Source organism: Stigmatopora argus, chromosome 13, assembly GCF_051989625.1.
Source record: "Stigmatopora argus isolate UIUO_Sarg chromosome 13, RoL_Sarg_1.0, whole genome shotgun sequence".
Lineage (NCBI taxonomy): Eukaryota > Metazoa > Chordata > Actinopteri > Syngnathiformes > Syngnathidae > Stigmatopora > Stigmatopora argus.
Window position 1 is genome coordinate 6,756,282 of NC_135399.1, and position 13,392 is coordinate 6,769,673.

Consider the following 13,392-nt stretch of genomic DNA (forward strand, 5'->3'; position numbering starts at 1 on the left):
CCACAAATCCATCAAAGTCCTCATTTTCTGTGTCCGAATTGAACAATTGTCCAAATGAGTCATCGAAAACGCCGGGTTCCCTCTCTTCGTTATCAGAGTCATTGTCATTGCCATGCGGGTCCACAGAAATGATGCCGGCTTTGGCAAAAGCTCGAACAACCGTGCAGGCAGACACGTTCGTCCAGGCGGCCACAATCCATTCGCAAATAGTGCCGTAACTAGCCGGCGCTTTAGTTGAGCCTCCGGGAATGACGGCAAGCTCAGAATTCATTTTCGCGACTTGGTTTTTCACCGCTGCTTCGGGGGGCCTTAGAAACCAAATCGAAATTATTTTGCAATAAACACATGCCCACACTATGTACGGGTACCTTGTAGGGGCGTGCCTTTAACGTCTGACCCCACCCACTTCCGCCTTCCGCCAAGAAGTGTTCTCAGTCAGGCTTTAGAGTTTACACATGGCCCTCCGCATTATTAGGCGCCCTGTCTATTTTGGAGAAAATTTAAGACTTTTTAGTGCGCCTTACAGTGTGAAAATACGGTAGATTATTTAAAAAAATAAAAATAAAATAACAATGAATCCATTAATCAAACAAACCAATGCACCAAAGTTGGAAAATAATCTTGTTCATTGATAGCTTTATGGTCCAAAAATATTCATTTTCTAAATCAAGTGTTTCCCCTTAAAATCAAGTTAAAATGCTCGTTTTGACAGAAAATCTCATGTCCGCCCTCTCCACTCAAAATAACTATGTTTGCCGCTCAGACTTTCCCAGAAATTAGAGACTATCAAGATGAGGGGAATTTATGTATCTTAATCCCTTATGTAAATCCTGAAAAAAAGTGTGTGTGCTATCGCTATGGTTATCTGGTTCCCATGTGTCATAGTTGTCGGAAAGTTTTAACGCCAGTGGACTCTCGAGACGGTGTCAGGAGTGAGATGAATTGCCGGATGTGAGCATGCCGTCACTATGGTTGTGTCTACTCAACTTCTTAGCTTTAGACATCCAATCTAAGGTTCCAGATGAACGAGTTACCACCCTAAAATATTCGTTGGAAGAGCCTCTGAGCTCTCTGTTTTTGCATTTACAAAAAAAATTCCAAATGCAAAGTCAAATGTTCTGTTCGTAGATCACATGTTCAGATGTTTTTTTTTCATTCATTAATTTTCTGAACTAGTTATCCTCTTAATGGTCCTGGGGGTGCTGGAGCCAATCCCAGCTAACTACGGGGCCGCGTGGGGGGCACCCTGAATCAGTGGCAATAAGGGCAATTCAGTGTTCAACCTGGGATGTGGGAGGAAACCGGAGTGCCCGTAGAAAACCCACACAAGCCCGGGGAGAACATGCAATCTCCACACAGTTGGGATAGAACCCGTGACCCCCGAACCGTGCTAACCACTCAGTCCCCGGGCCGCCCATATATATTTTGGTGCAAAAAAATGAAAATCAACAAAATTCATTCAAATTTTGCAGTAACAAATTTTGTTAGACTAGGAGTTAAAATTATTACTTACCGTATTTTCACGACTATATATGGCGCATCATATTTTAAGCTGCAGTATCAGTAACGAGTGCTATTTCTGTATTTGACACACACAAAGAATGCACCGTTTTTAAAGACGCAGCCAAGCATGGCAAAACATACACCAGCTTAAACATACGGACACGCTAAAAAAGACGTTTTTAAAAAGGCAACGGAAGCAAAACGGAGTTTGGTTGTACTTTATTTAGCCATTTTACAATGTACTCACGTCATCATCACCCACAAATCCAACTGATTTATTTTATTTAATCGTGATAACAATTTTAGTATTGGTCCATATATAAAGTGCACTGGATTATAAGGCGCCCTGTCTATTTTGGAGAAAATTTAAGACTTATGTGCGCCTTATAGTCGTGAAAATACGGTATATTAGATTAATGTTATGAAAGTTCCATCTACAATTGTTAGTACTGATTTTAATAATCCAATAATACACAACCCTCCAAAAGTATTTTCTTTTAAACATTTCAACTTTCCAGGTTTCGAGGGCAAAAAGTTGCTGAGCGTAGGAGGCATAGGATTTAGAGCTTTTCAAACACATCTCTTGTCAGATTTTCTACCAATTTGACGCTAACTGCCCTCAAGCCGCCAAACTGAGCGACCTTTTTATTTGGACTAACAGGGCACATGACCCTATCCTGACAAGCCAGACCAACTTTGGCAATTCCAAGTCAGTCTGCTCATCTGTGGTTTCTGATTTCCACTCTGGGTCAGTCTGGACTGACAAATCACAGTTGATACGGTGGGATGTTGTGAAGCCTCTTTAAGAGGAACAAAAGCCTTATTTTTTACACATCTGGGAGTTTTGGAAAGTGTTATGCATTCTCGTCTTTTTGATGACACATTTTTTTCCAAATCGTGCTATTGCTGGTACTACGTAGTATCATTTGAAGGACGAGAGAAAACGAAAACTAATTTTACGCATACTTGCTGTCAGTCCGAGTCCAAGGCAGACAAATTCTTTGCACGAAAGGGTTTATTCACTTTTCAAAAGCAGGTGTAAAACTCAACAATACACCGTAAAATCTTAAATTTCTTTTTAGCCCCACAGAAACTGCAGCTATTGCCAAAATTGTTTATGAAGAATGAATAGCCAATACCAAGTGTGACTTGTATTTGCGTTTATGTCACATTTCTTGCTTGTTAGTGTACTTTTTTTTCAGAGTGTGTCTGTGCTTGTTAGCCACACACGAGCATCCATTTTATATTCTGGCCAAACCCCAGAAAACCGAACTGATTCACCATGTATCTTGTACATGGCTGAAGTCAGGCTGTTTGTCTGGCCATCCTCTGGAACGTGTTTGCAAGCTAATATAAGCAAAATAGTTTATTTCCTGCTCACCCATGTTGACTTTAAAAAACACACACATTTGAACAGGTTAAGGATTGTTTTATTACTTCGCAGTTTGTACAGTTTCTAGCATGGAAAAATAACGTAACATAAGACCGTATTTACAATTCCATTTTTACAAAGTGTCTTTACAAGATTTGTGTTGTTTCCCAAAAAAAAAAAGAAAATTGAAGAAATATGATACCAAAACACACAAAACATCCACATTCACACACAGCCAAATCAAACTGGAATACACACATAAATAAATATAGACATTCACTGACTGTTCCACGACAAACATTTCTACAGCCAAGATGTACAATGCATCATTTCCACACGTTATAATTTCATTAATAAACATGACATAGTATTCCCAGTATAGTTCTTTGTTAATCCGTTAATGGAATATCACTAACATATTGAAAACAGACCATTGAGAATTTGTTTTTTTTCATGCCAACAGAATGCGAACAGCATGCAAAACCACGGCGAGATCTCCAATTGAAGCACCTACTTAAAAAAAAAAATTCAAATGGACTACAGTACATGCAATGGAACTACATGACATTTGGGGTAAGACAACCGTGATATCGGTCAAAATAAATAGTTTTTCTCTGTGGTCGGTTTTACGTTAATAGATTTTAGACGTTTGTATCAACTGCGTACTAACCGACAGCAAGCTGTGTAGTCAAACCTGTACACGCCCGTCAGAGGAATTCCAAAGGAACCGCTATTCGACAAATGGAAGGAGGGTGATGGTGGGAGCATCAGTTTCGGGAACAGTTCACGATTCCACACTTTCTTCCCTGATAGTCTCTGACAGATGGGAGGGAAGAATAATTCGATTTTTTCCTCACTTTGCCACTCAGTGTCTTTCGACTGACGGTTTCTGGTGATGGGAATGGTGCTGCCGCAGTCGGGGCTCTGAAAATTGACACACACACACGAAAAAAGCTGCAGTGCCATGACGGAATTTTGAAAAGTTTAGATAAGAGCATTTTTTTTATACATTGTTGAAGGACATTAGAGCAAACTGTTATGGCACCTACTGTGTAGTTTTCTGATATACTTCTCTTCAAAAAAGCATTCTTAGTCTGACCTTGTGGCGTTATTAGTTTTACCCTCCATGGCAGGGGTGTCAGACTCTGGTTGGTTTGCAGGCCGCTTTAACGTCAACTTGATTTCACGTGGGCCGGACCATTTTAGATATAATATTTAGATTTCTTTTTTTTATAAATGGATTAAAAGAACTGGATTAAAAGCCCTGAATATTCAGTTTTTTATAGATCTAAAACAATATTTATTTGAGCTTTTTTATATATTTTTAGATTTTTCCCAAATGATTTTTGAACTAAAAACAGAAAAAAATGATTAAAAAATTACAATTATTGATTTAAAAGGGGAAAATAAGGAAATTTAATATACATCCATACTCTTCATTTTAATTTGATCCTAAAACAGATAGTCGGCACTCATGATTTACTTTCCCGGGCCACACAAAATGATGCGGCGGGCCAGATTTGGCCCCTGGGCCGCTACTTTGACACGTTTGCTCCATGGAGTCGTTGAATACCACTACAACCGCACATTACGAGAGGAACTTATTTATTTTTTCTATTTAGCATTGCGCATCTGTGTAGTAATGTAGGTGTAATGATACAATCTGGTCGATACATCTATTGGTTGAACCTTTATAGGTCAAGGGTCTATTTTTGGCTAAACTGGCATCGACAATGATTTGTATAAGCCGGTAGGACTGACTATAAATGTTCATCTTTTAGTGAAATGTCCTCAATCTTCAATTTTTATAAAGAGTTAAGCAGTGATTCAATTCAATGAATCAAAATGTAAGAATTGTCAGGAGCAGGCCTGCTGCTATTCCCACTCTCGTTTTGTCCCTCCTGCCCTGCCGTTGTGTTCGCGCAGCTGTGCGTGATTCATAATTACTTCCTGATTTGTGTATTTAAACAACACTGAGTTTGGTACTCATTGGCGGATCGTCTGCGAAAGTGCCTGCGTAGATTCCATTGCCATACGTTACCTTTCTCCTCGATGTTACTTGTTCTCCATGTTCCGGTTTCGTTTTCGTTTCACAAGTCCTTGTTGTTTTGTAAGGTCCCTTCTAAGTTATTAAAGTTGTTGTTATGAGCACAAATTGCCTCGTCCCCACCTGCTTCCCTGCGACTGGGTCCTAATCCTTCCAACCTCACCGTAGACGTCTCAAGAATAGTTTTACATTTCAATTTCTGAAGTGTTTTAGCGACCGATTTTTTTTTTTTTAATTTTTGTATTGCGTTAGGTGAAATGTAGCTGATTTGTATGAGCTCCTAACATAATATAATGATAAATCAATCAACTAAAAATGGAAAGATTTGATTATTGTATCATATTGTTGTAATTGGTGATTTACAGCCTCTGTTGAAAATTGTCAACAATTCCCATTGACCCAAGGCACATGTTTCATATTAAAATACCAAAATAATGCCGATATAAAATAACAGCTGATATTAATGCTGTTTTCATTTAAATTGACTTGGTATAGTTATGAAATCCGGGCTTGTTTTGTTCCATGAATGACTTCAGCTGGGTACACGGGGTTTTGTACATACATAACAAATTTGGATTATGCATATTTGCAAGTAAAGTAAATTTAGTTTTTGGACTGTCATCATCAATAGCGCTGAAACATAATCATTAGTAGGTTACAGCTTGCTGCAGCAGGTGCTCCATTGTTGCCATGACAACTTAATTTTTTCTCATAAAATGACGGTTAAAAAAATGTTATCACAAATTACATGTCGAAGGAGGCATGTAATGCTCCCAGCTGATGTACAAAATCTGACAAGCTGTAGTCACAATGTTTCAGAAATACCCGTGACGCTCGTCTATATTTTAAAGAGCTGGCTTGTCATTTTTGGCCCCATGCCGCCGTTTGAATTTTATGCTACAGCTTTTTTTCGATGAGAAAAGTGCTCTGGGCTCAGGATTAATCTTAATGTTATTTTAACAGACACCTAATGAGCCTGTTGTTCTCCATTTTATTATTACTTTAATGCAGTGCTTCTCACTTATTTTCTATTTTTCTGTCTCTGATCAAATTAAATTGCCATCAAAGAAGTGACTAATACTCCAGTGAGACTTTGTCAACAAATATAGTATATGTAGGAACAATAATACAAACATGAAAAGGGGAATATGTCACAAATGGAGAGTATTTCACTGGCCATTAGGGGCCAGTGTATACCTTTTGGGTGTTGAATAATAGTGCGAACAGGGTTTTAAATGTTCAGATAATATTAAATAGACACCATCAAAACACTATCCTTACATTGCGGTTATTCACCAATTGCAGCAGGTTTTGGAACGTATTAACAATGATAATACTGTATACAGCACATGTGTCAAAGTGGCGGCCCTGGGGCCAAATCTGGCCCGCCGCATCATTTTGTGCGGCCCAGGAAAGTAAATCATGAGTGCTGACTTTCTGTTTTAGGATCAAATTATAATGAAGAGTATAGATGTATATTAAATTTCCTGATTTCCCCCCTTTTAAATCAATAATTGTAATTTTTTAATAAAATTTTCTGTGTTTTTAGTTCAAAAATCATTTTGTATAATCTAAAAATATATTAAAAAAGCTAAAATAAACATTGTTTTAGTTCTATAAAAACTGAATATTCAGGGCTTTTAATCCAGTTGTTTTAATCCATTTATAATAAATAAATAAATATTATATCTAAAATGGTCTGGCCCACGTTAAATCAAGTTGACGTTAAAGCGGCCCGCGAACCAACCCGAGTCTGACACCCCTGGAGTATTACCTTGACATACGAGTACCCCGACATACGAGAAATTTGAGATGCGCGTAAAATTTCGGGCAAATATTTATCTTGAGATACGAGACAAATTTTGATATACGAGCATAAAACGGACGCTAGAGGCTGCTCATAAGAACATCATGAGAACTGTCTTTCTGGTCCCAACTCCCTCGTGTAATGTCTCTACGAGCACTGGGCGGAGCGTTGCATTTTTCAGTGTTTTTTCCCCCCTGTTAGCCTGTGCGAATGGCAGAGCTTGTTCGCTAATACAAGAGGAGTACTACTTCCCGGGCAAGTTGGCAAGTGGTCGTGCGTTATCCTATTGTGAGGACATTTGTGAGCATCAATTTCGGAATATTTTGAAGGGAAGACAAAAGCAAATAACCCTCGATAGGTTGCATCTGAAAGTCAGGGTGGAGGCGGGGCAAATAGAGCCAACGCGGGAGAAGAAAGTTATACAAATTTAAAATAAAATTTGAATTAAATTTAGTGTAAGGTTCGATTAAACTTATTTTTGAGTGTGTCTGCATCGTAATCCAAGTTCATTTAAATGTATTTATGTCATGTTACAAGCGCGTTGCCGTGCAAAAAGTCCCCTCCTCTCCCCCCTCTCTCTCTCTGTCCCTCTCTCTCTCCCCTCCGCAAAATCTGTCCAATTTTAGTACTATTAAACACATTTCAGTACTATTAAACCACTAGTTATTTGTTTCTTTGTTAATAGATGGCGAATTAGAAGAAATAAAACATTTTTTCAAAGCCAATAGCCTGTTTCTGGTGTTTTTTCAGAGGGTTGGAACAAATTAATTTGTTTTTAGTTCATTTCTATGGGAAACGTTCATTTGAGTCACGAGTAAATCGACATACGAGGTACCACTGTAGTGTATATAAATAATGTGTGCGTGGATTGATGGGAGGAAAATGACAAAGCCTAAAGCCTGTCTCAAAATACGCAATGGGGCTTTTCCAGTAAAAAAAAAAACGGATGCAAAGCCCAACTCAAACATAATCACTCAACACTGGGAGGAATGGGAGCCAATGAACAAATGTTCAAATGAACTGGACGTCTACGAGTGACAAGCTCATTTAAAATCAAAGCAGAAGGACGATTGGATGTCTACTATCATCAATATCAGTGAATGAGTTGATAGCTTGAAAAGATGAGGTTGTGATTATACCAGTGACCTCATACTTACTGTGTTGATTAACTGGTAATATGTTGGGAGTCTGAAAGGTCTTGACAGTGGCGGGGCCTTCCCCTCCGGTCGTTATGACTTGCACTTCCAGTCTGTAGTAAGTGGACGGTCGAAGATTGGACACGACGAGCAGATTGTGATCCTGAGTGACGACAAAGAAACGCAATCAGATGAAATCCTTTAAGTCCGAGACCGAAACTCAGACAAAACAAATGATGACGTTCATAATTCGCCTCGCCTCGGGTTGATAAAACGTGTGGTGGGTGGCGTTATTTATAGACGAGCTCCTGAGGCTGGGAGGTGCAGATAGGCGCACCGTATTGTTGATGGAGCAGATGATGTCAAAAAGAAGTTTTCTTTCCATTTTTTTCGCAAACGATGAAAAGGAAAAAGACGCATAGGCAGATGAAACGATACAAGAGTGTGAGAACGTCTCGGAGCTTTTCCCGTGTGCCTGTCTGCGCTGCAGATTGATGCCGGGGAGGCCACGGGGTGTTGAACTGAAACCAGCCTCAGTATAGAGAAATAGAACACAAGAGATGGAGCTTTTATTTCGGCCAAACACAAGTGACCTTTAGCGCTATTCATCGTATTTCTCTTATAGGAGTTTTTAAAAAATATATGTCGACAATGACACCAGCTCTTGATTACAGAAGCTCCCCAACTTACGAACGAGTTACATTCCGAACGATCGTTCGTAACGTGAATTCGTACGTAAGTTGCTTCAGTGCTAAATTTTGTATTATAATTTATGTTTAAGGCCTATATAAGTATATTGAAGGTTTATATAAGTATGTTTAAGGCTTGTATAAGTAACCTATTGGTTTGTACTGAAAAAAACATTTAATAAAATGGAGAGAATACGTACAGTACTGTACAGACGCTCCCCTACTTACGAACATTCAACTTACGAACAACGGTACATACGAACATGTCTGCAAATTGCGTTTAAGTCCAAAAATGTTCGCAAGTCCAATTTTGTATTTCACGCCTTTTTCGTAGTACTTCTTTCCGCCGCTAATACCGACGCCTGGCGCTGTGAGAGCTCAGCTCACCCAGCATCTACCTTCTTCTTCGTTGCAATGCGGAAGTGCGTGAATGTATCTCCAGTGTGCAAAGAACCTTTTTCATTTGTATCATTAAATATCTCATGCATCCAATATTGAATATGGTTGGTAAAAAGCTAAAGGCTTCTATTGAGGGAGTTGCAAGGAAGAGGCAAGTCATTTCATTTGAAACGAGTGGCAATAATAACGAAGCTTGATGCACGTGAGAGTGGTGAGCGTTGCGCGGGTATACAACTTGAATCATTCGACCGTCAGTACCATTTATAAACAGAAAGATCGAGCAGCAGGACCCAAATATTGAACGTTGCACAAAGTTTGCAAATCAATTGAATGATGCCATATAGTGCTACCGCATCATTTATGATGAAAAAAAGAAGAAAACTGTGCAATCGTCATTAGGTCGCTTCTTTTGGCCAGTTTCTAATACATAAATCTCTCTCTCTCTCTTCTCTCTCTCTCTCTCTCTCTCTCTCTCTCTCTCTCTCTCTCTCTCTCTCTCTCTCTCTCTCTCTCTCTCCAGTACTGTACATATTCTCTCCATTTTATTAAATGTGTTTTTTTTCAGTACAAACCAATGCGTGTTACTTATACAAGCCTTAAACATACAAATGCACTTATATAAACCTTCAATATACTTATATCGGCCTTAAACATAAATTATAATACAAAATATAGCACTGAATCAACTTACAAACAAATTCAACTTATGAACCAGCTCGGAACCAATTGCGTTCGTAAGTAGGGGAGCGTCTGTATATGTTTTGACGAAAGTTTGGCGACACTCTTTTTCCTTGTCGACGATAATGTCAAATATTTATTCATCGTATTAGACGTGCTTCATAACTGAGCAAAGAATACCCCGAGATTTGGTACAAACGTAAAGCTGGCATGCAAAATGACTTGAATGGCTGGACATCGTAAGGCTTTTTCTTTTAAAAAAAGTGGTCTATGTAAAGTAAAGCTTTTATTGGTTTAAAAAATAAATACTATGTATATATAGTCAGGCTTTTTTCTTTAAAAATGACCATGTATATTAAGGGTTTTTATTAAAAAATGACCATGTATAGTAAGGCTTTTTTATTTAAAAAAAAAAAAACGACCATGTACAGTAAAGCGTTTTTCTTAAAAGACGACATAGTATAGTAAGGCTTTTTTTCTTAAAAAATGACATAGTATTGTAAGGCTTTTTTCTTTAAAAAAACGACATAGTATTGTAAGGCTTTTTTTCGTAAAAAACGACATAGTATAGTAAGGCTTTTTTCTTAAAAAACAACATAGTATAGGCTTTTTTCTTTAAAGACGACATAGTATAGTAAGGCTTATTTTCTTTAAAAATGACATAGTATAGTAAGGCTTTTTATTTACAAAAAAGACCATGTATAGTAAGGCTTTTTTCTTAAAAAATGACCATGTATAGTAAGGCTTTTTTGTTTAAAAAAGACCATGTATAGTAAGGCTTTTTTTCTTAAAAAAACGACATAGTCGGGGAAGGCTTTTTCCCTAAAAAACGACATAGTATAGTATGGCTTTCCCCCCTAAAAAACGACATAGTATAGCATGGCTTTTTTTCTTGAAAAACGACATAGTAGAGGAAGCCTTTTTTTCTTAAAAAACGATATTGTATAGTAAGGCTTCTTTTCTTAAAAAACGACATAGTATAGTAAGGCTTTTTTTCTTTAAAAAATGACAGCAAGTAAGGCTAAGAGAGTCGGAGAATAAATCTGACTTCTGATTCTTCACCTTCTAGTTGTTGCTGTGGTCCACTGGCAAAATCATTGGGTCAGAACATGAGGCGGGAATCAGGAGTGAGTTCAATTCCACTTGTTGCAATTCTCAAATTGTTTATTGAGGTAATGAAAAGGATAAATACAACTTCCAACTTTACAGAGGTGCAGTGGCAAAGACAATGGGTCAGAACTTCAGGTGGACTCAAGTTCAAATCAGAAGTGAGTTTGATTCCACTCTTTGCAATTCTTAAATTGTTTATTGAGGTAATTAAAAGGATAAATATAACTTCCAATCACATTATTTCAGAAGACACTGTGGTCCAGTGGCAAGAACAATGGGTTGAAATTGAAGTTGGACACAAGTTCAAATCTGGAGTTAGTTCAAGTCCACTCTTTGCAAATCTCAAATTGTTTATTGAGGTGATGAAAATGATAAATATAACTTCCAATCATCTCATTTCAGAAGTCACTGTGGTCCAGTGGCAAAGACAATGGGTCAGACAGACCTCAAGTTAGTGGATTTGACTGCCGTGTGGGAGATGGGGTTCGAATCCCGCTCTCGTTTGACTAATCACTACACTAGTAGTTCAGTAAATGGGTAATCCTTTTTTCATTCAAATAAAGACTTAGTCATTTTTTTCAGCAAAACAATATTTCCGGTCAGCCTTCGGCTGACCGGAAGACAGTTGGGAGGGGGGGGTTCCTGGTGGTGTTCGACAGTCGGCCTTCGGCCGACTGCCGACACCATACAGTCGTTGACCGGCGACACCGGGACGTGAACCCTCGACACCCACGTCGCAGGCAAGTGACTTACCCACTACACCACGAGGCGGCCCGCCTATACATGATTGGAAGTTATATTTATCCTTTTCATTACCTAAATAAATAATTTGAGAATTGCAAAGAGTGGAATTGAACTCATTCCTGATTTGAACTTGAGTCCACCTGAAGTTCTGACCCATTGTCTTTGCCACTGGACCACAGTGACTTCTGAAATGATGTGATTGGAAGTTATATCTATCCTTTGCATTACCTCAATAAACAATTTGAGGATTGCAAAGAGTGGAATTGAACTCATTCCTGATTTGAACTTGAGTCCACCTGAAGTTCTGACCCATTGTCTTTGCCACTGGACCACAGTGACTTCTGAAATGATGTGATTGGAAGTTATATCTATCCTTTTCATGACCTCAATAAACAATTTGAGAATTGCAAAGAGTGGAATTGAACTCATTCCTGATTTGAACTTGAGTCCACCTGAAGTTCTGACCCATTGTCTTTGCCACTGGACCACAGTGACTTCTGGAATGATGTGATTGGAAGTTATATCTATCCTTTTCATGACCTCAATAAACAATTTGAGAATTGCAAAGAGTGGAATTGAACTCATTCCTGATTTGAACTTGAGTCCACCTGAAGTTCTGACCAATTGTCTTTGCCACTGGACCACAGTGACTTCTGAAATGATGTGATTGGAAGTTATATGTATCCTTTTCATTACCTCAATAAACAATTTGAGAATTGCAAAGAGTTGAATTGAACTCATTCCTGATTTGAACTTGAGTCCACCTGAAGTTCTGACCCATTGTCTTTGCCACTGGACCACAGTGACTTCTGAAATGATGTGATTGGAAGTTATATCTATCCTTTTCATTACCTCAATAAACAATTTGATAATTGCAAAGAGTGGAATTAAACTCATTCCTGATTTGAACTTGAGTCCACCTGAAGTTCTGACCCATTGTCTTTGCCACTGGACCACAGTGACTTCTGAAATGATGTGATTGGAAGTTATATCTATCCTTTTCATTACCTCAATAAACAATTTGAGAATTGCAAAGAGTGGAATTGAACTCATTCCTGATTTGAACTTGAGTCCACCTGAAGTTCTGACCCATTGTCTTTGCCACTGGACCACAGTGACTTCTTTTTTTCTTTTGAACCTCTACACCACAAATTGACCACACTTTACTTTGTCATTATTGGAAGGTCTTGACTACAAATATATAGAAACAACTAAGAGAAAATATTTCACAACTGGTATTCGAACCCCAGCCTCCCACATGGCAATCCGGTGAGTGAACCTCTACGCCACAAATTGGCCACACTTTACTTTGTCATTATTGGAAGGTCTTGACTACAAATATATAGAAACAACTAACGGAAAATGTTTCCCAACTGAGATTCGAACCCCAGCCTCCCACATGGCAGTCGGGTGAGTCTACCTCTACACCACGAATTAGCCACACTTTACTTTGTCATTATTGGAAGGTCTTGACTAGAAATATATAGAAACAACTAAGGAAAAATGTTTCCCAACTGGGATTTGAACCCAGGCTGCCCACATGGCAGACAGGTGAGTTGACCTCTACGCTATGAATTGGCCACACTTTACTTTGTCATTATTGGAAGGTCTTGACTACAAATATATAGAAACAACTAAGAGAAAATATTTCCCAACTGGGATTTGAACCCCAGCCTCCCACATGGCAGTCCAGTGAGTGAACCTCTACACCACAAATTGGCCACACTTTACTTTAACATTATTGGAAGGTGTTGACTACAAATATATAGAAACAACTAAGGGAAAATGTTTCCCAACTGAGATTCGAACCCCAGCCTCCCACATGGCAGTCCAGTGAGTGTACCTCTACGCCACGAATTAGCCACACTTTACTTTGTCATTATTGGAAGGTCTTGACTACAAATATA

At 38.6% G+C, this 13,392-nt stretch overlaps 1 protein-coding gene across 1 annotated transcript in view; it reads right to left on the minus strand.

The window, feature by feature from the left end:
- Positions 1-2,911: 2,911 nt before the first annotated feature.
- Positions 2,912-13,392, minus strand: part of anos1 (anosmin 1) — an 88,222-nt gene continuing 77,741 nt past the window's right edge. The window contains exons 13-14 of the mRNA XM_077617250.1: positions 7,887-8,028; positions 2,912-3,799 (exon numbers count right to left, since the gene is read on the minus strand). Coding sequence (XP_077473376.1) covers positions 3,741-3,799; positions 7,887-8,028 — 201 coding nt within the window. The 3' untranslated portion in view covers positions 2,912-3,740. The remainder of the gene's footprint in view (positions 3,800-7,886; positions 8,029-13,392) is intronic.